Raw genomic sequence first — 27779 nt, 5'->3', positions numbered from 1 at the left:
ACTCAATCCCGAGATTCACTATGTACCAAAGATGTATTTATGGCAATTGAAGCCCCCAACCAGTTTCTTCTTGTGTACACGTCTCCAAGCTTGTAAAGGTAAGCGAATCGAGTGTCTCGCCTTCACTCAACCATCGTCATACTCGTTTTGTCAAATCTGGATTCTGATACCAGTTGTTGGAATAAACCAACACGAAGATACTCTTACATGGTGTGATATATCTGCTTTGGGCCCCATGGTTTTCCTCAACAGGCCTCAAACCATTAAGAATTCCTAACATCTTATATGTAGGTTCCAAATCTTATTTAATTACCAATAAGAGACTTTATTCGCACTCCCAATAAATATTTTTATTTGATAAGTTATTTATGTTCTGCTTTTGTTCTTTGTTAATATAGTCATATTTTTTCAACAATTTCTTCCCAAAAAATATGTAGGATAATATTAAAACGCATCCACATACCTTATACATAGGTTATCATATGGTTTCTAGTTAATAGTATATCAAATTTGGATTGTTAAAGAAAACAAATTCTCTCTGCATTACACTTTATGTGACTTAATTTTTTTTAGTTTGTTCAAAAATGAATGACAACTTTGTAATTTTAAAGATAATTTAACTTTAGATATTTTCCATTTTTGCCCTTGATCAAATGATCTATGACATATTCTAGATCATAAGTTTCAAAAGCCTTTCTTTCTTAAACTCCATGCATACTCAAACTTTGTCATATAAAGTGGAATAGAGAGAGTACACCCTTAAATCAATTGCTTGTTGATGGGCATTAGATAAAAACACAACATTTGCGATAATATACTATAAAAGGCAGCCCGGTGCACAAGCTTGCATCCTGTGTTCACACAGGATGCAGGGAAGGGTCGCACCCCAAAGGGTGTGATGTAGACAGCCCAAACTAATGCAAGCATTAGTAGCTGTTTCTACCGCTGGAACCCGTGACCAATAGGTTACATGGAGACAACTTTACCGTTGCTCCAATGCTCCCCTTCTATGGTAAAATACTATGTACATGGAAAAGAGAAAACCAGACTGAAGATAATTCTAGCCAACTAAATCACAACCCTTCTAAGGAAAGAGCCAAAGGTCCACATCACTCAATCCTAGAGTTTCATCTGGTAATAATACTTCTGATCCTGCACTTGCCCAACTGTGACACTGATCCTGAGAATTAGAATAAATCGCCATATCTGTGCTTGAAAGATCATAAAATTCATCTTCAAATCCAGATGATGTCCAGTTACCGCTCAAGAGGTTCCAAATATTATCATCTATTAGTGACGTAACTTGGGCAACGTTTGGAGTACTCTGGTTTATAGGACATGTGATGTTAGTCGATTCATTAATCCCAGCTTGAAGAAAAGTAAAATTCTCCAATATTACTTCTGTACTGTTATTGTGAGAGGTAGAAGAAGAAGAAGACATGAGTTGTTCTTGAGGCGATGACGTGGAACGTATTTGTTCAGTTAGCCTGGGCAGCCATTGATAATAAAGGAAGTCTCGAAACTGTAGGCTATTGACGTCGCAATGCAGCTGTTTTGCATGTTTTTGAACTTTTGTTCTCCAGTAATTCTTAACCTCGTTATCTGTTCTTCCTGGCAATTGTTCTGCGATCTTTGCCCATCTTTTTATAAGTAAGTAAATGTTAAGTGTAGTATATATACACATCGCGCGATTTCCAAAATGAAAATGAAAAAATAAATAAAGGAAAGAGATCGAGGAAGGAGGATGGATATACACTCACCGATTTCCAAAGCGAAAATGAAGGAGTAAAATAAGAAGCTGTTCTTGAGGAGTAAGTTTTCCTCGTCGTAAATTCGGACGCAAGTAGTTCATCCATCTTAATCTGCAGCTCTTACCTGTACGCTTCAACCCTATATGTACATGTCAAAGAATGAAAATTATGAAAATACGTATCTCTTTTAAGCATTGCATGCATTTGATATATAGGATCGGAACGCTTGCATGGTTTAGCTTAGGGTTAGATGCAGCCTTTGTCGTACGATGATTGATTCAACTGAACTCAATATTATTGACATGGATATATACATTACTAAATTTTACAACAAATATTATGTAAATATGCTTGAATCAATAATTTCAAAAGTACAATGAATTAACTATAAAAAACATACAAAAGTTAGAATCTGTCAAGATTAAATGTCGGATCCGTGGTTGGTACTATTGACTATGCATTAGCAAAATATGTGCACTTTGATAGTACGGTACTCCCTCCGTCTCAAATTAAATTATCTCTCGTGATTTCTAAAAATAATTGTCTCAAATTATTTAAAAGTTTAAGACTAAAATATTTTTTTTCTATTTTACCCTTAATAATAATAATAATAATAATTCTTGAAGATTACAAATACCTCAATGATGAGTAAATATTAAATGAAGAGAAATTATATCTTAAGACATAAACAAGGATAAAACAATAAAAAATCTCGACTATTTAATACTCCCTCTGTTCCAATTTATGTGAACCTATTTAACTGGGCACGGAGTTCAAGAAAAAAATGAAGACTTTTGGAATTTGTGGTCCTAAACAAGTCCAAATGGGACCCAGAGTATTTGTGTGATTATAAAAGCTTCTCATTAAGGATAGAGTTGTAACTTTAAGCTAAATTGTTACCAAATTTAGAAAGGGTTCATTCTTTTTGGAACGGACACCAAAAAGAAAATAGGTTCACATAAACTAGAACAGAGGAAGTATAATCTTAAGAGGTGTGTAAAAGAGAAACACGAGACGGATGGAGTAATTATACAGTGATAGTGCATGAAAAGTTGAAGTATGAAACTAAGTTATGAAATAAAGAGAGTTTATACAGTACCGGCAAAGTGAGCCAAGGAATCCCAGCGTCCCTGACCAAGTAGGGAGATGTAATGGATGAGTTTGGAGTCTTCATCCAAAGTCCAGCCTCCTTTCCTCATCTCTACTTTTTCCTCTGCACTGTATATTAATCTCTCTCTTGCTTTCTCCTCCTCCATTTCCAATCTTTATCTTCTTATTATCTGCAAAAAAACCAAAGATTATTAGTTAAGTGGAAATAAGATTGGATCTTCTATATATGTAAACAACTAGAGTTCATGTACCTATTACATTTGCTGCTAATTGCTAGTGACGAGTATAGACAAGGGACTATATACTTATATACACACAAATAGGTGGGTGATAATTAAGGTCCTTTACTTTTTCTTTTGAGTAGTTTTATGTGGTGTAAGAAATATTTGTACAATCATGCATGTTAATTAAAAAGTAATTACATGTAACTCTAAATTGATTAGTAATCTTTTAAAACTAGAGATATTACTAGTTCGAATCTTTGTTCTTCGAAGCTTTTTATATGAAATTAACTTTTATACACTGTGTATACACTATTTGAGTACTTAAAGGTCAATTACAATTAAACGTCTATAGTTACATAGTAAGTGCGAAATGATACATGTAAACTATGGTAAGCAACTTGGTACTTAGATAATGTTATAAATAGTGTAAATAATTGACAATATATATATATATAAATATTTCCATTATAATTCTCACAAGTTAATAAGTCAGAATCTTTTGTTTTTGGATTTACGAATAGTTTATTCCAAAGCAAACTCTTGTACTTTGACTCGTCGACTAATTTCGTTGCTTTTAGAGTGCACGTGTGTGCGCTTTTTGGGCCTCGAATATGGTGAAAACAGTACGAGCTAGCTAATTTTCGGACTGGTAATTGAAAAATAGTCAATGTTTATAAAGGCATTGAAAAATAATTACTATTTTGCTGCAACGTGGAAAGTTTCAGCATAATATACTAGAGATTGGTGTACCTATGTATGAACATCTAGCATATTATGCTGGAACTCCAATACACGGAAAGTTAATAATTACTATTTTGCTGCAACACGGAAAGTTCCAGCATAATATACTGGAGATTGTTGTACCCGTGTATGAACATCTAGCATATTATGCTGGAACTCCAACACACGGAAAGTTCCAGCATAATATGCTAGAGATTGGTGCATCTGTGTATGAACATCCAGCATATTATGCTGGAACTCCAACACACGAAAAGTTCCAACATAATATATGGAGATTGGTGCACCTGTAAATGAACATCTAACATATTATATTGAAACTCCAACACACGAAAAGTTCCAGCATAATATACTAGAGATTGGAGCACATATGTATGAACTTTCAGCATATTATGCTGGAACTCATGTATATTATGCTGGAATATTTTCCGGATTTTGAATATTATTTTCGTTCAGATTTATCTTTACATGAAAAGTGACTAAATTTTGATTACTTTTAAAACTATAACTATTTTTCAATTACCACTTGTAAATCTGCCTATTTTGAATTTCACCCTCGAACATGCGCCCAAGAGATGTGACACAAATTTGACCCATTTGTATATAACCTTGTAGTATGAGGTTTTACATCGTCCGTCAATCTATTATAACCTTCATTCTTTATTCGGGTTTGAAATTAACAATGTAAACAAGTTTATATAGGCGGATTTCAATTTTCCATCTCGTAACGCACAAAATTAAATTAAACTTAGGTGCGGATAAATCCCTCTAGGGTAGCTTCGAATTCACATTTGTGCAGTGGAGGTATCTTGACTTCATGTGGTCCTCTTTGAAGTGTTTAGGTATTTGGTTCGAGACTTTGACCTTCTTTACTTTAACCTCACTAATATTGCTCCATCTGTTTATGTTGTGGAATTAGGAATTAATTGTTTGGTAGTGATAAGGTCAAAAAGGTTTCGTTTACTAGTCACAATCCAAAAAGATGCCAATTTATAACCTTAATTATTACAGATTTATTCACCTTCATGCACGAGTGGAAACAGACACCGGGGCAGGAGGTAGGAGGCTGGGTAATTAAGATTTAACCTGATTTAGCACAACATTCATTATATCTTTAAAATTATGGATTTATATTTATAATTTGATGAAGTTTTAGTATATAGGATAAGCTAGTTGAAAGACACTCTCTCTAGAAAGCGGTTTTCTCTCAGCGAAAGCTGACAATAGCGAGAAAATCGAAGACGGGAAGAGGAGGTCAGAAGATCCAAGGTAACCAGACACTGAATCCAATGCGAACAGGAGTACCGCAATCTGGAGATGCGAAGAAAATGAAGAACATCAATGCGATCCAAGGGATTATACCTTTGGATATCAATTTGCTGTCCAATTCAGAAACACCGAAGGGGGGAAACAAATGCAATGAAGGAACTTCAACGATGAGTAGGACATCCTGGGCAGATAGTGTGGAAGAAGAAGCAAAAATGAGCAAAATCACAAGTTCGAATACAGCCCTAGATCCTAGTACTAAGTCATGGAGTAATGTAGCAAGTTCAATTCCAATCGAGGAAGGAATTGATCTATTAGAAGAGAATACAAAGTTGAATGTGAAAATTACAATGGCAGACATTATAAGGATGAGATTGATTACTGGACAACAGTTGTGGTATGTTATGTGGTAGGATCAAATCCACCTCAGGTTGTGATGGATGGGTATTTCAGGAGAATTTGGGGAGATTTGGGGATTGATAAAGTTGCGCAACTGAACAGAAGAGTATTTTTGGTGAGATTTCATAGTGCAGAAAGTAGAAGTAAAGTAGTAGAAGAAGGTGTTCAAATGTTTGATAGAAAGCCAGTTATTGTGAAACCATGGAAACCAGATATGGAGATAACAAAGGAACAAATGGAGAAGATCCCTATTTAGGTGAGATTGACAGGGTTAAACATCAAGTACTGGGGGAAAGTGGCATTAACAAAGATAGCTGGGCTAATTGGAAACCTCTGAAGGCAGACACTGCTACTACAAAAAAGGAGAGGTTAACATATGCAAGAGTGCTAGTGGAGGTAAAATTAAATCAACAATATCCGACGAGTATAAGATTTGAAAATGAGGTGGGCAAAATAGTAGAGCAAGATGTGCATTATAAGTGGAAACCTGTACTTTGTGAGAAATGTAAGAACTATGAGCATGAAATTGTAGAATGCAGAAAGTATATACAGTAAGAAAAAGATAAGAAAGAACAACAACAAGTGATCAATACATAAAGGGTGGAAGAGAAGCAGGAAGGAAGAAAGGAAGCACAAAAGAAGGTAACAGAGCAGAAAGGGATAAAAATGCAGCTAAATGAAGCAAGGGTAGAAAATAAAAAAGTGGAAAAAGTTGGAATCAGAACTATAATCAGGGATACAGGATTGGGAAGTATGTGAGGAAGAATGTAGTAGTACAAGACATACCTCTAAAAATAGATAATGCATTTATCACTTTAGGACAGCAATATAGTGAAGAGGGTGCAAGTACTAGTCAGACAGGGTAGCAGAGAGTGATAGTGGAGACTGAAAATATAGGGAAAAGGGTGGTTCAATATGATAAAGGTGGGGGTATCCCACCAAAGCATGGATAAGATAGGATTCTGGAACATCAGAGGGCTGAATAATTCAGAAAAACAGAAGAAGGTGAATCTGTTTATGCATAACTCTCAAGCTGGATTATTTGGCCTTCTGGAGACTAAGGTTAAGAGAGATAAAGCTGAAAGAGCAGCTCTTAACTTGTGTAATGGTTGGTCACATAGTACAAATCTTAGTCAATATAAAGGAGGAAGAATTTGGCTATTATAAAAAACTATGGTGTTTGATATAACTATATATAGAGTTACATAATAGTTTATACATTGTGGAGTGCAGCATAGAGGCACAAAGAAGAAATTAGCAGTTACATTGGTATATGATTTCAATGATACAACACTTAGAAGGAAATTATGGGAAGACATAAAGTAAATTCATGAGCATATGGCAGGACCTTGGGCAGTCATGGGAGATTTTAATTGCATTTTGCACAGAGATAAAAGAATTGGGATCCCAGTTACAATGTCAGAAATAAGAAAGTTCAAACAATGTGTTGAGGAATGTACCTTGCAGGATATGAAATCTTCAAGGTCTTTCTTTACATGGAACAATAAGCAAGGTGGAGCTGATAGAGTATATAGTAGAATTGATAGGGTGTTGGTGAATAATGAATGGATATTGGCTCTTCCAGATTCAGAGGTGTATTATAGGAATAAAGGGACTTTTGATCATTGCCCTGCTATAATAAGTTGGGCAGGAGATCAGAAGAAGCAATATATATTCAGATATTTTAATATGTGGAGTTTGACACCAGACTATGAGGAGAAGGTTAAACAAGGATGGAAGACAACTAAAAAGGGAACCAAAATGTATGAATTAGTAGGGAAATTGAATAGCTTGAAGAGTAAACTAAGACAGCTGAATAGGGAGAGATTTAGGCAAATTGAAAAGCAGACTGATCAAATACAAGAAGAGCTGATGCAATGCTAGCAAAGATTGCAGCAGATGCCTTTGAACCAGCACCTGCAAGAGGAAGAAGCAAGCTTAATCAGGAAGTATAAGAGACTGAAGGAAGCAAGGAATCAGTATAGAGATGGATGCAATTGCTAAAGCATTCATTGATTTTTACATCAAATTATTGGGTACAAGCAATAAGGAAAGAGAGCATGTAAATAGTAGTCTGGTGAGGCAGGGGCAAATTGTAACAGCAGAACAAAGGGAAATGTTAGAAGCAGAATTTACAGAAAATGAGGTTAAAAGAGCCTTATGGGCAATCAATGGTGAGAAATCACCAGGGCCAGATGGCTATTGTAGCAAATTTTTTAAAGATAGCTGGGATGTGGTTGGGAAAGATGTGATGGTTGCAGTACTGGAATTATTTCGAACAGGAGAAATGCTGAAAGTGTTGAACCATACAGTGATAACAGTGATAACAGTGATACCTAAGAGATCTCATGCTACAAATGTGGGAGACTACAAGCCTATAGCAGGATGTAACACAGTGTACAAGTTGATATCAAAAATGATGTGTAACAGGTTAAGATTAGTGCTGCCTAAGTTAATTTCTGAGAGCCAGAGTGCCTTTGTTGTAGGCAGAACTTTAGTCCAAAATATTCTAATATGTCAAGACCTGGTGAGATTGTATAACAGAAAAAATACAACTCAGAGTTATCTGATAAAAATTGATCTTAAAAGGTGTATGATTCCGTAGAATGGACATTTGTGGAAGAAATACTTCATGCTATGAACTTTCCTCAAAGGTTCATCAAGTGGATTATGGCATGCATAACAACAACAAGATATAACATTGCACTGAATGGAGAATTGTATGGTAATATAAAAGGGGAAAGTGGTCTAAGACAGGGGGATCCAATCTCACCTCTGTTATTTATTATCTATATGGAGTATATGACAAGAATACTGAGCAAAGTAGCAAAAATGAAGAGTTTGGGTACCACACCAAATGTAAAGGGCTGAAACCGAATCATTTGTGTTTTGTTGATGATGTATTGTTGTTTTGCAAGGGAATTACCAATTAGTAATTCTTCTATTAAGAGGCATGCAAGCGTTCTCAAAGACTTCTAGGTTGAGTACAAATGTAGGAAAGTCAAACATCTTTAGTGCTAATATGCCAAAGCAGGAATTAGAAGATTTGTGTGAAGTAACTAGATATCAGAAGGGGAAGCTGCCATTTAAATATTTGGGAGTACTAATCTCAGCAAAGAAGCTGTCAAGCATAGACTGTGAAGTGCTAGTTGATTAAATGACTGCAAGAATAAAGGCATGGAGCTCCAGAAATCTATCTTATGCTGGGAAAGTTCAGTTAATAAATTCAGTGCTATTACAGGTACATACTTACTGGTCCTCAATCTTGATACTTCCAAAAGATATGCTGAAAAGAATCATTGTAGCATGTAGAAACTTTCTATGGGATGAGAGGGAATAGGAAAACAAAGTTCCATTAATTGCTTTGGATATGATTTGTTGACCAAAGGAAAAATGAGGATTAGGGATAAAGGATTATGTGATATGGAATAAGGCAGCAATTGCCAAGTATGTGTGGAATATAGCACAAAAGGCAGATAATCTATGGGTGAAATGGGTGGATCATATATACATTAAAGGGTCAAGCTGGAAACAGTACCAACCTCCAAAAGATTGTAGTTGGTACTGGAAGAGAATATGTAGTGTGAAAGAAAAGTTTAAAGATGGATATAGAGGGTATGACTGGCAACTAATGGGAGGAAGATACACTGTCCAAAAGGGTATATTTGGAGGAAAGGGGAGATAAAAAACTGGCCTTGGGCTAGATGGATTTGGAATTCTATTAATATTCCAAAGCATAGTTTCATAAGTTGGCTGGTAATGCATAAAAGGTTATTAACAAGGGAAAAATTGGGAAAGATTGGAGTATGTACAGACACAAGTTGTGGAATATGTGGGGAAGGTACAGAAACTTTGCAGCATTTATTCTTTGAATGTCATTTCTCAGAGGAATGTTATAAACTTCTGAAGGAATGGCTTGGATTGAGAACAAATGAGTTAGGCATGTATGGTATATGGCAAAGGAAAACTGTGCAGGAAATTTATCACAGCAGTTGTGGCAGCTTTGGTGTACAAAATATGGCAAGCTAGGAATGATGCAATATGGAATGGTAAAGTACCAAGTCCAGTAATGGTGTGCAAACAGATTCAACAAAAAGGTAGAGTTAGACTAAGTGTGCATAACATTAGAAAAGAAGGGAGAAGAAGTAGGGAATGGATAGAAAGCATATATAACAGAAACATAGGACAAGATAGATAGCAAGTTTTGCGACTAGAAGGACTTCTTCTAGTTTGTACAGATATTTGAATGTAATTCTGGTTTGGTTGGAGATTAACAATATTTTTCTTTACACACAAAAAAAAGATTAATATATTTTCTCATATATATTATGTTGCGGTGTCACAAATATTGTATTTGCTAGCAACCCATTGTCGAACGGCTAGATCTGTTGTGTTATCAACCTATTGCTAAAAGTCTGTGGTTGAAGAAGCCCCGTCCACTAGTGCATCTACTCAATTAGTTCTAGTACTATATATTAAATAAAAGGTCGGTCACTAGTGGTATAAGACCGTTTTCTACTTGTCTAACTCAAATTAGATAGCAATAATCACTTAAAATAATTATATGTAAATTTAACGATCCGGCCAGTTGTTTCGAAAGTTGTAGCCTCGTTAATCTATTTTCTGCTCCTTTTGTGTTCTACAGTTGTTATATTACTTATCGGGTTAGTTGGTTTGAGTCCGGAGAGATTTTAGAGTGAATTGAGACACTTGGTCGCTTAATTGAAAGCTTAAGTTGGAAAAGTTGACCGAATATTGACTTATGTGTAAACAACCTCGAATTTGAATTTTGATGGTTCTATTAGCTCCGTTAAGTGATTTTGGACTTAGGAGCGTGTCCATATTATGATTTGGAGGTACGTAGTAGAATAAGGCTTGAAATGGCGAAAGTTGGAAATTTTGGAAAGTTTGATCAGGAGTGGATTTTTTGATATTGGGGTCAGATTGGATTTTCGAAAGTTGGAGTAGGTTCGTAGTATCATTTATGACTTGTGTGCAAAATTTGAGGTCAATCGGACGTGATTTAATAGGTTTCGGCGACGTTTGTGGAATTTGGAAATTTCAAAGTTTATTAGGCTTGAATCTGTATGTAATTTGTATTTTTGGTGTTGTTTAAGGTGATTTGAGGGTTCGAATAAGTTTGAATCATGATTTAGGACTTGTTGGTATGTTTGGTTGAGGTCTGGGGGCCTCGGGTTGATTCTGGGTGGTTAATGGACTTGGAGTTTGATTTGAGGGACTCCTGAAGTTTGGACTCAGCTGGTGTGATCGCACTTGCGAGGGTTTTGCGGGCTGCAGCTGCGGCAGGTGGACTGCAGGTGCGGAAGTGAGGAAGATCACCAGAGTCCGCATGTGCGATATTTTTCCCGCACTTGCGATAGCGCAGATGTGGATCAGAGGTCGCAGGTGCTGAGGCAGTTAGGACTAAGTGGTTTGCGCAGAAGCACTCATTTTTCCACACAAACGGGCGCGTAGGTGCGAGCTCAAGCTTCACATGTGCGGAAATTCCTGGGTAGAACCTATTTAAGCGAGGTTCTGAGATTTTTGGCCATTTCTAACATTTTAAGCTCGGATTTTGGAGATTTTTGAAAGGGTTTTTGAAGAGATTATTGAGGTAAGCTCCTTGTGTTCATTTTTCTTCAATAATAATGTTTCCTCACTAATTTTCCATCCAGTTGATGTGTTTCTGAGGTGAAATTTGGAGGTTTGAGGCTAAGAATTTGGAGAGTGAATTGTGGGGATTTAAATGGCCATTTGGTGTCAGATTTTGATAAATTTATTATGGTTAGACTCGTGAGTGAATGGGCTTTCGGGTTTAGTGACTTTTGTCGAATTTCGAGACATGGGCTCGGGGGCCGGGTTTGAGCCGATTTTGGATTTGGCTATAATTTAGTATTTTTCTTGTGGAATTGATCCATTTAGCTTATATTAATTGTATTGTACTGCTTATGGCTAGATTCTGGATGTTTGGAGATTGATTTGAGAGGCAAAGGCATTTTGGAGTAGAGTTTTACCCGGATTGAGGTAAGTAACTTTTTAAACTTCGTTCTAAGGGTTCGAAACCCCGAATTATGTGTTATGTGATTGGTATTGAGGTGTCGTACATGCCAAGTGACGGGCGTACACCGTGAGAATTGTGACATGGTTGATTTCATGGTACTGTATAGTGATTCTATCTTGTTGATATTCGTATTTTCATCATGTGAAAAAGTAATTGAGTTGTCAGTCATGTTAAATATCATGTTTAGGCTTTATGTTGATACTGTTGGGACCCATAGTGGTCGTTTCTTGTTATCACCTTATTGATTTCTTTGATATTTCGTTCTCAGTCATATTCATTCATTTCATATCATATCTTAGTCTCAGTTGTTATTTATTGATACATCATATCATTGTTTTGGGCGAGTTTTCATGACATTATAAGCCCGTGAGTGAGACTTGAGAGATTGATCATTGAGTGAGGCCGAGATCCTGATTATGAGTGACAGTTATGGGATCGGGCTGCACGCCGCAGCGGTTATACTAATTTTGTGATAGCGTTTGGGCTGAAAGAACCCCTCCGGAGTCTGTACATACCCCCACTGAGCACTTTTGGGATAGTTTGCATCGTATTTCGGATTATTTCTGCTTCAAAAAGGGTTTTTTTTCTTAAATATTAATTGCTTCCGTCTTTATTTTCAAAGTTTTTACTGTGTTGAAATGTTGAGTAATGGCTTGCCTAGTTTCACGATAGGCATCATCATGACGGTTGATTTTGGATCGTGACAGTAAAATGTATGCAAGTCCAGATTATAAGATAGGAAGGCAAGTCAAAACGAAAAGAAAGTGTTAGCCAGAGCAATAGTCAAAGAAGCAAGAGAGTAAGGCGAAAAGTGGTCTCACATAACTAAGGCCGGCAAATCTAACTATTTTTTTATCACTAGGTCCGCCCCTGATAGTAGGGCGTCATTGAATTTTTTAAAACCGATTAAATCGATCGGACCAAATCGTAGCAGACTGATTATTAGGTTTCTTTTGATAAAATAATAAATTTTAAATAAATCTATATATGTACCGAATAATTAAGGTAGATGTTTAATTTTATAAAATAAATCAAAAAATATTGAATCATACCGAATAAATTTATGTTTTAAAAATGTATTTTATATTTTAAATTTAAAAATAACAAAGCACTAAATTTTTTCTTTTAGCATGTGGGAATACGAAAACGGTTATAAGCGAATAGATAATTAACACCCACAATCCTATTATGCTATTCCAGTTGATATGACTAAATTAGTTCCAACATCTTGAGTGGCAAGTCACAAGGTATTGTATATTTTTCCTCTCATATGACTTAGATTTCTCTTATTGAATACCTAATCTTCTAAATAAACTCTACTCTTGAGTCCCAACTTAATATCTTTTTATTCATGTGATCTATATATCTCTTTTCTAGCTATTTTTCATGTTCTTCCTTGATTCATTACATTTTAAACAGTAAATATGTTAAGAGATTTTTGCAATCCTATGCAATTATGCATATAATCGCACTCTAACTTTTATTAATGACTTTTACATTATGTCTAAAAAAATTATCGAAAATTAATCAAATCGTACTGATGCCAAAGAAAAATCGAGATAATTGGGATGATGTTAAAAAATTTAATATTAATTATACAAAATACGGAAAGAAAATTGACAAGCTCTGCAATCTAGAAGCATTATCAAAAAATGCAACTCAAGAATAGCTCTTCCAAATATACGGAGTTGTGGCGAAGCCATATATCTAAGTCTTCTCTTACTTTACCTACTTCTAGAGAAAAAAACATTAGAACAAAAACGATTTTTCTAAAGTTAAGGCAGCAAATCAGTCAGCTGCGGGACAGGGCCGGAAGCGCTTTTTAGCTTTCTTCAAGATTTGGCCCGAATTGTTTGGCTAAGGGGTATCAATTTGACATGGCCTTCGTTAAAAAATTACATTATGCATTTAGGGGCGTATATATATACTATATATTTCCTTATATTTTGACCTATCTTTAAATTTCTCACTCGCTATTGGTTTGGATGGGGATGACGGCGGCGATGTGCTTCCTTATCCTACACACTAATTTAATGTTTGTATTCAAAGATTCTAATATTCATTCAAAGAGAGAATAGATCCTTTTGTAACTGAGCCAACCAGGGAGATAGTCTCTCAATATTATGTCAACGAATGGCGTCATCTAATGAGGCAAAAAGAGATCTAATTGTTCAAATGGACGTGAAGGTGGGTTTGGAGGCGAATCAAATACCACAGATGGAAGAAATGGAATATATTCATCCTTCTTTATACACGTCATCCTTTTACATGGTATTTAATTGGTGATTTTAAGGAAAAAAAGATTTTTTAGAACTTGTGATCTTGTATATATCATAAGATTTGTATGACTATAAAAGTAGGAAATCCTCACAGACGGCGTCAAATTATTTGACCAAAAAATAATATATACTTTCGGTTAAACTAGTAAATCTTGTGTAACAAAGAGTTAAACCTAGTTAGTGATAATATCTCTATATCCAGAACTAGTTAGCATAAACAACGTGAGATAATGTTGGTGGGGGGCTGCAAACCGTGCTCATTTGATATTCCAAAAGATTGGAGCAATAATAGAGTAACATCAAGCAATAAATAGGATTTGTGTAAATAAGGAGAATGATATGAATGACAGACAAGTCCTAAAACATTGGAACTATTCTCGGATCTGATGGAAAAGTATGCAATAATAGATGATGGAATCTTAATAAAAATGTAGAGTTTGTATCTTTGTTGAGAGAGAGTTTTTTTCTCAAAAAGTGTTCTTATCAAATGAATGTTGCATGTTTTATCCCTTTATCTCTTTTTCTATTTATATGAGACATATCCCTAATCAACCTAATGGTACAATCGCAGAGAATATTCAATGAATATTCTCTTTAATATCTTATTACAAAAACTAGTTGTTAGTGCTCTGCCCTTGGTGCTCGACCTCGACCATAGTTAACTGCTCGACTACGAGTCCCACTGTTTACTAGTCGACCTCTCGACCGCACCATTTTCCTTAATGTCACTTTATGCTAAATTCCTTTATGGCAGATTTTGACCTATACAGCTGACACTTCTAAGAATTTTGTTACTTAAAATTTGTACGTTTAACTTAGTTAAGATGATTATACTTGTTATCTACCAATTTCAGATTTAAGATATTAGACATATAAAAAACTTTCCTTAAAAATGAGAAGAAGTAAAAAAGGCTCATACTTGAAGGACGTATTTATGATTGCTGATAAATACTTTTCTGCTCAAAAGTACGTTTCGGTTTATTACAAAAATTATCGGAGATTTATAAATAAAAAAAGAGAGATAAAATTTTGATAAGAAATTTATATGTAATAATAAGGATCCAAATGAGAATAAAAAAAAAAGGGTGCATTGCAAAAGATATTTTGATCACTGGCATAATCGCTCAGCCGTTGAGGATGCAGCTTTTACAGATTGAGGTTATTGCATTTACCAATATGATCCTTAAATAGTATTGAATTTATAATTCGCATTTATAAATCGCATTCACTGATTGCGACTTGTAAATAGCAATCAGAAAATTGACTTGTAAAATCGTAGTGCACTTATATGTCACATTCGCAAATAGTGTAGCGGATTTTAACTTTAGAAGAGAAAAAAGGTAACTGGGAAAAGCAGCAAAGGTACGAACACTCAATGAACATCTAAATACCATTCAGGAAACTCTTCATGTTTAATTATAGTTGCTTTAATTTTTTTTACATCTTTTATTATATTTTTGTGATGTGATTTATGAAAAAAGATTCTTTTCATAATGTCTAGGGAAAAAAGGCTAGGCCTCTAGTATCGCCAGACTCATGGCTCCAATATGGTGAAAATATCACGGGTTAGTCAGTTTTAGAATGTAATTTTTACATTCTTATACGCTATATGAAAGCTGAAACTATATTACCTTCCTTACTCAAGTTCCACTTTAATTACTTCCTATATACAAAATTATCAATTATGTAAATTTTTAGGATTTAAGGATAATTAATCAATTCTTACAATCACTCCCATTCTCCCACGTTTCTCTCTCTTTATCTTACTCCCCCTACGTTTTTCTCTCCACATCACACCCTCCTCATCTTGTACAAGAGAGCAGCAATTCCACTATTAATAGCCATTAAAAAGCTTTGAAGCTTTAAATTCGAATTTGGGTTTTCAAAAAACATTATTTGTTTGAATTGGATGTTGTTGCAAAGAATTGGGAATTCTCTCTACATCTCTCTCTATCTCTAAATCCTTAATTTCATATCTCAATTTTGAGGGGTTTTGGTGAAGATTAGACTTGGTTTTGGCTGAATTTCAGATTGAAACTAGAAGAAGAAGAAGAAGAAGAAGAAGAAGATATGAAAGTTGTTTATATATTTTTCTTTTATTTATTTAACTATTGTATGAAAGTTGAATAACATTGTATAAAAATTATATTTAAGTTGTATGATATTGTAGTAGTATATAACTGAGTAGAAATAATGTATGAAAATTGTAGATAAGTTGTATAATATATAATTAGTTGTATGAAATTTATTTTTACTATGTATAAATCAGATACCAAATATACAAAAGACATTGTGTAAATTTTGTATTTAAGTTGTATGTTATTGTAGTTGTATTTAATTGGGTAGAAATAATGTGTGAAAGTCGTAGATAAGTTGTAGATAAATTGTATAATATATAATTAGTTGTATGAAATTTATTTTTACTATGTATAAATCAGATAAATAATATACAAAAGACATATTGTATAAATTTTGTATAAAATTTGCATTTAAGATTATACTATGCCCGTGTCTTCATTAGGGAGGAAGAAGAGGTTGTTTTGTCTTCGTTTACAGCTTCTCTCATCTCAAGTTCCGATACAAGAGTCTCTTTTATTGAATCTTTCAGATCAATTCTTTTAATCCTAACCGGTAACTACTTAAAATGCTGCTTTCCTAGTTAACTTTGTAAAATTTGAGGACCTGATGATCATTTACATTGGCACACTGAACTCGACACTGACCCACTAAGATTTGACATCCACTATGCTGCACTTGCAAATGGCAGCAGCAGCTGCAGACTGCTACTTTCAGTCCCAGTGGGTTTTTCAATACTCCCTCTATTTCAGTTTATGTGAATCTATTTCTTTTTTGGTCCGTTCCAAAAAGAATGAACCCTTTCTAAATTTGGTAACAATTTAGCTTAAACTTACAACTCTACCCTTAATGAGAAGCTTTTATAACCACACAAATACTCTGGGCCCCATTTGGACTTGTTTAGGACCACAAATTCCAAAAGTCTTATTTTTTTTTTAAACTCTGTGCCCAATCAAACAGGTTCACATAACTGGAACGGATGGAGTATAAGAAAACAATTACTACTAAGTGGATATAGTATAGTGATTAATGAATTAATATTGGCTATAAATTAAAGTTCAAATCTAAATAGAGATACAAACTATCAGTAATTTTTTAGCCGTCGAAACTATAATAGGCAAAGTTATTCAATAAATGTAGTAGTTAAATACATTACTGCGAGTAAAAAAAATAAAAAAATTAAGTAGGTGTATAGAGAGAGAGTAAATAATGACATAAAATTGTGTCCGTGTGCAAGTGTTTGATAGTAGTACTTAATTGTATAAAGAAAGAAGAAAAGAAAAGAGTTAGGATTTGCAGCGGAAAGCACGGGAGTCCATGTGATAAGTAACTAAATCTGTTAACTGAAGGCACGTGGAAATGTATATATTTTGTAAACAAAATTTGTGTAGGTAAGGTAATTTATTAGACATGAATATTTACGGTAGTAAAGTTTCCAATAGTGTATAGGAATGAAAAAATCTCTTTTAGAATAGGTAATTGAAAAATATTCAGTGTTTGCAAAGTCATTAAAAAATAGCCACTGTTTTGCTGAAATACGAAAAGTTACAGCATATTATGTTGAATTATGGAGCTCCTGCGTATAAACTTCCAGCATATTTAGGTTTGAACTTCAACGCACGGAAAGTTTTGGCATAACATGTGGGATTATGGAGCTCTTGCGCATAAAGATTTTATCTTTACATTAAAAAAATGGCTAAATTTCGATTACTTTTAAAATAGTGGCTATTTTTTAATTACCAATTGTAAATCTGGCTATTTTTTTATATTTTCCCTCCCGTATGAAATTGAATTGGTTGATATATGTGAACAATAAAGATAATATACGGTTAATTCAGTCAAATCATTTTTGAGCTACAGTTGAAGTGAAGAATTTCAACGATCAAAGCGATGTTGCCGACAAGTGAGTCTTGCTCATTTGACGTAGCACCTCCACCCACAACGGTTAGTTCCTGGGTTCGAGTCAAACTGGAGGAGAAAGGTAAAAACACTATATATCCTCCTAAATTGGGAGGGATCTATAAATCTAATTCATCATTGATGTCATACCATGTGTAATGCTCCTGCAGCCAAAGCAGTAAATAGAATGAGAAAAAGATGTGGGAACTTAATAACCAGAACACATCAAGTCAAGTTGGGGAGGCAAGGTTACTTGCTTCTCTCATTTGGTAGTTGAAGAATGCTACTATACTATGCTTTATATGACTTGCAGTACACTATTAAAGAAACTCTTCTTCAGCAAATGTCAAAAAGATGAAAAATGAATACAATTTACTTGATGAAAATAAGAAGTAGAACTAAGAAGCACGCGTGTGGAGGGCCACCAAAGAGGCATAAAAGCCATCTTTGATGTTGATCAGAGTCTCATGCTTCCCTTTCTCTACGATCACTCCATTTTTTACCACAGCAATTACATCTGCTCCTTTAATGGTTGATAATCTATGAGCTACCACCACAGTTGTACGATTTACCATCACCCGGTCAAGTGCATCTTGAACTAATCTCTCTGATTCTGCATCCAATGCGCTCGTCGCCTCATCCAATAGTAGGATTTTCGGATTTTTCACTATGGCTCTCGCTATTGCTACTCGTTGCTTTTGCCCACCTGACAGCTGAGTTCCTCGCTCTCCCACTGTCGTATCATAACCCTATAATTCATATAGTTTCAAATGTAATTATTATAAGCTCGCCTAACAACGATGGATAACAAGGAATTATCATCAATGGCAATATCAAAGGTAGCAAAGGTGTCGGTTCAAACCAACCTGTTGCAAACCACTGATGAACTTGTGGGCGTTTGCTAATTCTGCTGCTGCTATAATTTCTGCTTCAGTTGCATTTCCTTCCTTTCCGTATGCAATATTGGCTCGGATTGTGTCGTTGAACAACACTGGTTCTTGGCTTACAAGTCCCATTTGCTGCCTCAGCCATTTTACTTGGAACTTCTGAATCTCTATTCCGTCCAATGTAACCTGGCCTGAATCAGGATCATAAAACCTTTGCAGTAAAGATACTACGGTTGACTTTCCACATCCGCTCTCCCCAACCAAAGCAACCGTCTGAAATTTCAGCTCACCCCAAACTAAGTTAACCAATGAATTATGCAGTAGGGCTAATATATGTAAGACGAAATCCAACTATAAATTTACCTTTCCACTGCGAATGGTCAAGCAAAGGTCTCTAAAAATTTGAACATCTGGCCTCGTTGGATACTTAAAGCTTATGTGCTGCAGCTCAATATCTCCCTTCACAGTGTCCAATGTCATACCAGAATCATCACTTGGATCTATTTTGGATTTCCTGTCTAGAATAGCAAATATGGAAGCAGCAGCATCCTTGGCCTTGCTTGAATCTGGTGCCAATGAGCTTGACTGGGAAATACCTATAGCTGCCATCGTTAGAGCAAAGAAAACCTGCCATGTTGCAGATATTCCAATTTAGCCTCATAACAACCAATTTAACTGAAATCCTGAAAAAGAGAAAAACGTAACGGGGATATCCATTACTGTACATACACGGAAAACGTCTGAAAAAGTGATTTTTCCATCCTGAACAAGATGAGCTCCCGCGTAAAAACTGGTTGCATATACAAGAAACAGCAAAGCAAACGATACACCAAACCCTATCCCGCTAATTAAACCTTGCTTTATTCCAGCCTTCAATGGGCCTTCACACTTTCTTCTGTATATTTCCATCACCTTCTCTTCTGCACAAAATGACGCAACAGTTCTTATACCTCCAACAGCATCATTTGCAACTTGACTTGCTTCCTCATACATCATCTGTGAAAAGTACGATTAATCAGTAACATTATCACCGAAAGAATTTGGCAACGGTAGCAGATAATAACCAATTAACCATCTGAGAGATTAAAAGCTTTCTATCTTGGCTAATTTATTGATTTAACTGATGTTTGAGAACAATTTTCAAGTTTAAGACTTGATTGTCCATGTCTTTAATCCTACAAGCAACCTAGTTCGCTGTAAGTAAGCTTTGTAACAAGGATATAGACAAACCTTTGCATCTGCACTGAATCCTTTCATGAACTTGATTTGAACATACCCATTTAAACCAATTAGAGGTATCATAGCAAGGATGATAAGTGCCAACTGCCAACTTGCTTCAAAAGCAATAGCTAAACCTGCAATTGCTGATGCAGAATCTTGGACCATTTGAGCAAGTGAATCTCCTACTAATGCACGCACTTTGGCTGCATCAGCAGAAAGCCTAGCACCAATCATTCCAGAGGAGTGCTCAGATTCATCAAACCACCCTACCTCCATGCGGACCACCTTCTCAAAGCACATTGATCTAATTCTTCTTATCAACTTACAACCAGCTATACTAAAAAGGTATGTCCTTGTAGGAAATGCAATTAAAGTTACAGCTCCAAGAACAACAAACATGAGAGCCCAAAACTTTGAGTCCTTCCTTAGTTGATGTGGGGGCTCATAAAATGTTTTGATCGCGCTAGAGAATAAGATGCCGAAAATTGGAAGTAAAGTACCATTAATAATTGCAGCCACAGCTCCAATGATGATCACAGGTACCTCAGGCTTGTTGAGATAGGCTAAGCGACGGATGGGGACCTTTAACGGCTTTCCAGATACTTCCTGGATACCAGTTTCTGTGTCTGCATTAGCTGTTTCAGGTACACTAACTCCAGTAGGTAAACCATATGAGATGGAGAGTGAATGGCGGCTGCTATTTCCTATGCCAGATGAACTCCGACTGACAGATCGTAAGAGTGACATTGTTTTACTTGACTGTCTACCAGATCCCATAGATTTATCTAATCTCTCCCTCTCATTTAGGCCTGATTGTTCTGTTTCTTTGTTCACCTCTTGCAAGCGTATAAGCTGAGAGTATGCTCCCTGGGGATCCTCGAGTAGTTCGTGATGTGTGCCTGAACAGTCCACAGCAATGACATTAAAGAGAATGCGTGAGTCTTTCTTTTAAGAACCTATTTGTGATAGAAAAGAAACTCTCAGTGGAGGAATCCCTTAAAGATTCCCTAGGAAAGACTTACAGATTAAGAAAACAAGCAATAGGTTCGTAAGAGTGTCTAGTGACAAGACACAAAAATAATAGTAATGACAAAGTTCTTGGTTCTTGTTTGGACATGTCTGAAATCAGACGTCATGAATTTGTAACTTAAACATGCTAACCAGACTACTATAACATTCTGGATTAGTATACATCGTTGAAAAGAATAAGAGTGAAGGCAATGTTGATGATGGACTGGAGGTCAGAGAATAGCATATCTAAGTAAGGGACATGGTTCAATACCTTTTTCAACAACTTTTCCCCGATGAATGACTGCAATCATGTCAGCATTCCTTATTGTGCTCAATCGATGCGCAACTATGATGGTTGTTCTGTTGATCATAATCCTATCCAATGCTTCTTGTACAACTCTCTCAGATTCTGCGTCTAGTGCACTTGTTGCTTCATCTAACAGTAATATCCGTGGATCTTTTAATATTGCTCTTGCAATGGCAATTCTTTGCTTTTGCCCACCAGAAAGTTGAGTTCCATGTTCTCCAACCATGGTGTCTAGACCCTGAACACAGAAGTTTTCGTGCAAATGGTAAATAATGGTACACATCAAAAATTTATAAACAATCAGGAGCTTTAGTAACAACAACAATCAGGAACTTAGTTTGGTTCCTGATAAGCTCAGATGATGACAAAGAAAGCTGAAAGAAGCAGCAAAGACTTTAGAAACATGACCAGACTAAGTTCCAAATAAAACCTGTGGTAGTTTATCTATGAACTTTGCGGCATTTGCTAACTCAACCGCAGCCTTAATCTCTTCAGCAGTAGCATTGTGCTTGCCATACGCAATATTTTCCTTAATGCTTGCTGTGAAAAGCACAGGTTCTTGGCTCACAAGACCAATCTTTCCCCTGATCCACTTAAGCTGGAAGTCTTTGAGATTAATTCCATCAATCAGAACTTGACCAGCTTGAGGATCATAGAATCTTTCTATCAGACTTATGACTGTTGACTTCCCACTTCCACTTTGCCCAACCAAAGCTGCAGTTGTGCCACTTGATACGAATAGTGAGAATCCACTGAATATTTGCTCATCAGGTCTGGCTGGGTAACTGAAGGACACGTCATTCAATTCAATATCACCACGGATGTCGTCCAATATCTTTCCGTTGGTATCATAAGCATCTATCTCCGGCTTTCTCTTTATGGTTTCAAACATCTTGTAAGCGGCAGCTTGACCTGCAGCAAATGCGGTCATACAGGGAGATGCCTGGCCCAGGGACCTGTCATAGAAATATTTAATCATATCGCATGAATTAAAACTTTGAAAATCCCGTAAAAGAAAGTCATCTTCAATTTACATGATGGATTGTGTATGTAGAATTTAAGGAATTTAGTAGTTCTATGGAAGACTCACATGGAAGCGGTTAACACAGCTATAATTACATTGAGAACTTGACCACCAGTATATCCTTTTTCCAAGATAAGCCTTGCGCCAAACCAGATAGCCAAAGCATAACTGCAGTATATAATAGCAAAAACTGACCCAAGACCTAATCCACTTGCCAGCCCTTCATTTGCACCTGACTGGTAAGCTTTAACTAGGGACTTGTTATAGTTAGCCACAGCTTGCTTCTCCCCCGTAAATGATGCAACCTGCGGAGGAAACAAGACACATGTCATACTTCTACTAGTGATTTTCTGAGAAGAAAGTCTAAGAAAGATTGCTTTGCTCCCATACAAATTTCATCAGAGCATGAGCATGGGCATTCCCAATAATTTAGACTTATGACATACCGTTCTAATGGAGCCAATTGTCTGTTCAACCACCGTTGCAGCCCTGGCATAAGCATCTTGTCCACGGGATGCCATCTTAGATAGGATAACGGACATCACTCCACCAGATATGACAAGTAGAGGAATGACTGATAACATGACAAGTGTGAGAAGCCAGCCTTTGGTAAATGAGATGACAAAGCCCCCTATAAATGTTGCCATCAGCTGTACAAATTTCCCTACCTGCCGAAGTTAAGGAAACAACATCAAGTATAGAAAGAGCAATTCTATTCTCACAAAGGATTTTTTTTATGCAGAATGTGAACTACAAGGAAGGGCTTAGTAGAGTTGCTTTTCAGCATGAGTACCTTCTCGCCCATTGCATCTTGTATAAGAACAGTGTCACCGGACATCCTCCCAACCACCTCTCCCGTATTTGTTTCCTTATCATAGAAAGCAATATCTTGTTGCAAAATAGTTTTCAGATAGAGACTCCTTATTCGAGCAGCCTGTCTTTCACCGGAGATCATCCAAAAAGCGACCTCTGAACAACAGGCATTAATTTAAACTTCAATCATAATAGTTCAAAATTGCCTATGCTTAGTATGCCAGAACCAAGAACTGTCATCAGAATGAGAACTTACGAAGAAATGCAGCTGCCCCACATCCCAATGCTAAGTAGACAAATTTCAGTGAGACCTACATGAAATTAGACAGATTTCACTTTCAGAAGGGCTACTACTCAGTTTATAAAAAGATCAAATGAGGAGCCATGTGACCGGGAGGTCACGGCTTCGAGCCATGGAAACAGCCTATTGCAGAAATGCAGGGTAAGTTTGTGTACAATAAACCCTTGTGTCCGGCCCTTCCCCGAACCCCGCGCATAGCGGGAGGCTGCCATTTTTTTTTTTATCAAATGAGGAGCCATACTAGAGAAATAGGAGTGATACTATTTGGAAAAAGTTCAAGAAAGCATACGGTTAAAAGGTGAAGTCTCTTCTTACCCTGGAGACTACCCGAAGCACATCTTTGTTATTCTGGTTTTGTCCGAATGAGTCAGTCAACTCTCCAAAAAGAATGGTCATAATAGGCAAGGACAATCCGTTGCCAATAGCGGCAATTGTACCAATGATCATCAAAACTTTATCAGTGGAATCAGCAAAGGAGAAGAGCTTGTAAAAGGGAACTGTATTAGTGCTCTCGGATTGTTTGGTCTTGTCAGAGTCCTGCTGGCCTGTATTGGTATCTGCCACAGTCTGCGATGCGCGACTTCCTGATGATGAAGAGGCTCCATTAAGTCCTGTATTTCCATCCAAACCGTTCCTTTCAGCCATAGCCGGAACTCAGACCTGAAAAGAGTAGCATTTTACTAGGTTAAGCAAAATAGAAATACAGAAGGGAACAAAGCAACCAACAGAGTAATGAATACTAATCTAAAGAGGCTGATATTTGACTCAATGAATTTGAGAAGGAATCAAAACTACCATTCCGATCCACTAACCCAGTAATTAGTCTCAGATTAATTCAGCTTGAAAGCATAGAGAATCAACTCTCCCCTCCCCGCACCCAAATTAAATTATTCATAAGAAGGTAGAGAAGTCAAAAGTTGGTAAAAGAGAAGAAAACCATCCCATATTTGGTTGGTGCATGTGATATACAATAATGTATCAATCAGAAAATAGATCAAAACCAAAACGGAGAAAGCCCCCGCTGGTGGTGAGGCTGGTGGGGACGGGATATTTGATAAAGGGCCGGCCGCTGCACAAGGCATCCCACGTTCAGGAAGGGCCGCATACCAAAAGGCAGGTCGAGAAGGACGGCATCACAAAGGGCGTGACGTAGACAGTCTTCCCTAGTACAAGCATGGTTGCTGATACAGCTCGAACTCGTGATCCATAGGGACTTATTATATGATGCTTAAGCTGGTTTTGGAAGATTACCTTATCTGAGTTTCTTCTCCTTCCCTGTGACAGAATGATAGTCAAATGATTGAGGTTGTATTTGTGGTTGGATTTTGGGACTTAGTATTATTTGTCAAACTAAACTTAGTTGTCTTGTTTGGGGTTCCTGCTTTTTCGGGCAGTGCACTTTAAGGGTGTAAAGTAAGTTGAGTTTGAGTTTCCTTATGGGAAATGAATACTTTGTGGAGACAAATCCGCTGTCACAAACTAAACGCGATTTGAATTTGGATTTGGATTCGGATTTGGATTTGAATTCGGACGGACTCCCGCCCGGTTGTCGTTCAACTTCCCTTTTAACCTACCAAATGTGGTTGCATTACACAGAATCAAAATCGCATCACATATGTATATATTGTTTAAACGTGGATCCTGTTGACAAATCAATAATGATTTACTTGAAGCACAAGGTGTGGACTCTGACTTTTTTTTTAATACATATACCAGTTGCTTTTTTTTTTTATTTAAATATTAAGATGTACGTAATTGCTTAGATAAGCATTTCGGTTGGAGTGGGGAAGAAGGAATGAACATCCGTATATGGAACTTAGATAGCAAGTAAACAGTTTGATGGAGAAATGTGTTATGTATGTATTGTTGCCAGGAAATTGCCAATTCACACAGTGTGACAGCGCATCCGCAATAAAAGTCCACCTTCCAATCCACTTTTGAGAGCCGAGGGTCTCTTGGAAACAGTCTCTCTATCCTTCGGGGTAGGGGTAAGGTCTGCGTACATATTATCCTTCCCAGACCTTACTTGTGGGATTATACTGGGTCGTTGTTGTTGTTGTTTCCAATCAACTGATTATCCACCAAATACCATGCCGCTAGCGGATGTAGTGTAATAACTACGGGTTCAATTGAACTCATAGCTTTTGACGCGGATTAAAATTTGTATGTAAAAATTTATTAAAATTGTAAAAATAATAGATATGAACCCATAACTTTAAAAATATAATGGATTTAATGTTAAAAACATTAAAATTGAACCCATACGATTTAAATTTTGGATCTGTCTCAGGCTAGTGTGTTCCAACGACTCCTCTTTAACTCCATTATCTTCTCGTCTCATCTAATAGATTCTTTCGCCGATTTGTCTCTATGCTAAATCTTCCATTCTTAAGTCAATTTTAAGTTCTTTATTTATTGCCATAGCGCAAATAGTTAAATGACATTTTTCCTTATTGAAGATTTTCAATTTATTTTACAAATTTATGTTTAAAATTGTTTAAACTTTTTCGAAGTACGAGAGTTAAATTGATTAAATCTGATGAAAAGTCAAGTTTTGAAATAAAATTTACATATTTAAGAATTACATAAAAAGTACTACTATTATAAGTCACATTAGTTAATACTTCAAAATATTTTTAAAAAAAAATTGTAAAAAATATGATTTACGAAAAATGTTAAAACTCCCTCAATAGTAATATAACATTTCCAATGTCAGTCAAACTCTATTTTTTAAACAAAGACGATTTGGAACATCTTTTTGTTTAGACCAGCTCTAAGTGGGCCCTTCATATACATTTCGCTTTATCTCACTATTCTCTTTTGTGGTTAACGATATTATATTTATCTCTATTATTTTAATATTTTGTAATTTTCCCTTACTAATATATTCTTTTATTAATTATTGTTATAAACATCTTATTTTAAAAATTCAAAAAAAATAAAAATAAATCCCTTTGCTCCAATATAATAAAAAATGATTGAACAATGTAAGGATAATGGTTAAGAACGAGTATGAAGATGGCATGAGGCTTCCTTTACTACCTTTACCATAACAAAGGTAGCTTGGAAAATACTTACTATTAAATAGGAATTTTTTATTATTATTTATCCCTTATTTATGTCTTAAAATATAATCTCTTTTCATTTAATACTTACTAGTTTTAGTGTATGTGCGTTGCACGTGGCATCACGTTAATCAATATAAAATGTATACAAATTATTGAAAAATAACAATGGAGGTAAAACTACACGCAATATATGTTTAAATGATAAAAATAAATATTTGTACATTGATAGAATGTATAGTTGAATTCAACATTTTCTGAATGAATTTAGTGTAATTAGTTCTAAATTATTTATAGTTATAAATATTTTATTATATAAGATACAAAATGCTATGTTTTTGTATCTCATCTAGCATTTCTTTGTAAACTCTATGTTCATAATGTCATTATATAAAAAAAAAAATAGTTCTAAACCCTACCAACTCAATTATAAATTATAGACAAGCCAAATGAACTTCTTCCTGTGTAAAAAAGTTGCATGGATTCTTAGTGATTTAAGTCTAAATTTCCTATTTTTGCACGTTCATTCAATACTAAAATAAAAGTTAATATTATCCTAACTTACTCTGAATGCACTCTGAGAATAACAATATTGAATTTTCAAGAGTTCACAATGTTGTGATCAATTTTTCAAAATTATCGGGGATAAAATGACAAATTTATAATTATTTTAAGAGTTCCAAATACATTAGTTTATCTTAAGTTTAAAAAATTAATTGTAGTTACAAATTCACATAGTATGGTTGTGATTTAATTTATTTCTAAAATAACACCAAATTAGTTCATACTTCTAGAAATTTAAAGTTCATATTAAATCAAAACTCTTAAAATTTTAACAGGAAAAAGGCGTGCATTGCTGATGGATGTATCATGTTATTAGGTAATGAATTCTTGGTAATTTGGAGGAAGAAATACTATTATATACCTTAGAGGCTACAAATAAAAAAAAAAATTAATGGCCACGTACTAAACTCCAAAAGGATATTTATAAAAACTGGTCAAATAAGAGAAAAATTCTAATAAGGTAAAATTTAATTGAATTCGAAGTCCTAAATATTAGTATCTTCTTATACTGTGTAATTAGATTATAGAGTTGGGGGCCTTGATCTGGGGTCAGATTAAGGTTGCCCTATAAGTGTAATTGTTTTGATGTTAATGGTAATTTTACATTGTTAACAAAAAAAATATTAGTATCTTCTTAAGTAAAATTTTAGTTGATTTTGAAGTCCTAAATTTTAGGAAAATAATTAAAGAACTATTTTATCTAGTGTAAAATTAACTTTTAAAGGATAAAAAGGCGAACAACATTTCGGTAGGGGCTTCGTGCGTTTAATATAGTATATATAT

At 35.4% G+C, this 27779-nt stretch overlaps 3 protein-coding genes across 4 annotated transcripts; 1 reads left to right on the top strand and 2 right to left on the bottom strand.

Moving 5' to 3' along the window:
• Window positions 1-813: 813 nt before the first annotated feature.
• LOC107827054 (transcription factor MYB2-like) lies at window positions 814-3027 on the bottom strand. The gene is made up of 3 exons (XM_016654114.2): window positions 2851-3027; window positions 1761-1890; window positions 814-1640 (listed from the first exon to the last, which is right to left on the bottom strand). The coding sequence occupies exons 1-3, from the start codon at window positions 3005-3007 to the stop codon at window positions 1085-1087; spliced, it is 843 nt and encodes a 280-aa protein (XP_016509600.2). The 5' UTR covers window positions 3008-3027; the 3' UTR covers window positions 814-1084.
• Window positions 3028-6433: 3406 nt separating this feature from the next.
• LOC142179615 (uncharacterized) lies at window positions 6434-7372 on the top strand. Its single transcript, XM_075250613.1, has 2 exons — window positions 6434-6596; window positions 6834-7372. The coding sequence occupies exons 1-2, from the start codon at window positions 6434-6436 to the stop codon at window positions 7370-7372; spliced, it is 702 nt and encodes a 233-aa protein (XP_075106714.1).
• A 10338-nt stretch (window positions 7373-17710) lies between these two features.
• LOC107827059 (ABC transporter B family member 11-like) lies at window positions 17711-24961 on the bottom strand. Of its 2 annotated transcripts, XM_075249023.1 has the most exons (14): window positions 24619-24961; window positions 23683-24027; window positions 23323-23377; window positions 23047-23222; window positions 22700-22921; window positions 22320-22558; window positions 21660-22185; window positions 21194-21467; window positions 19921-20810; window positions 19420-19686; window positions 19054-19317; window positions 18670-18963; window positions 18180-18552; window positions 17711-17967 (listed from the first exon to the last, which is right to left on the bottom strand). In XM_075249023.1, the coding sequence occupies exons 2-13, from the start codon at window positions 24010-24012 to the stop codon at window positions 18202-18204; spliced, it is 3888 nt and encodes a 1295-aa protein (XP_075105124.1). In that variant the 5' UTR covers window positions 24013-24027; window positions 24619-24961; the 3' UTR covers window positions 17711-17967; window positions 18180-18201. The 2 variants fall into 2 exon arrangements, with proteins under 2 accessions (XP_075105124.1, XP_016509607.2); XM_016654121.2 differs by lacking the exon at window positions 17711-17967 and having other exon boundaries at window positions 17987-18552.
• Window positions 24962-27779: the final 2818 nt, after the last annotated feature.

Source organism: Nicotiana tabacum, chromosome 3 (genome assembly GCF_000715075.1).
Source record: "Nicotiana tabacum cultivar K326 chromosome 3, ASM71507v2, whole genome shotgun sequence".
Lineage (NCBI taxonomy): Eukaryota > Viridiplantae > Streptophyta > Magnoliopsida > Solanales > Solanaceae > Nicotiana > Nicotiana tabacum.
The sequence above is the reverse complement of the archived record's forward strand: the minus strand, read 5'-3'. Positions and strand labels throughout refer to the sequence as shown.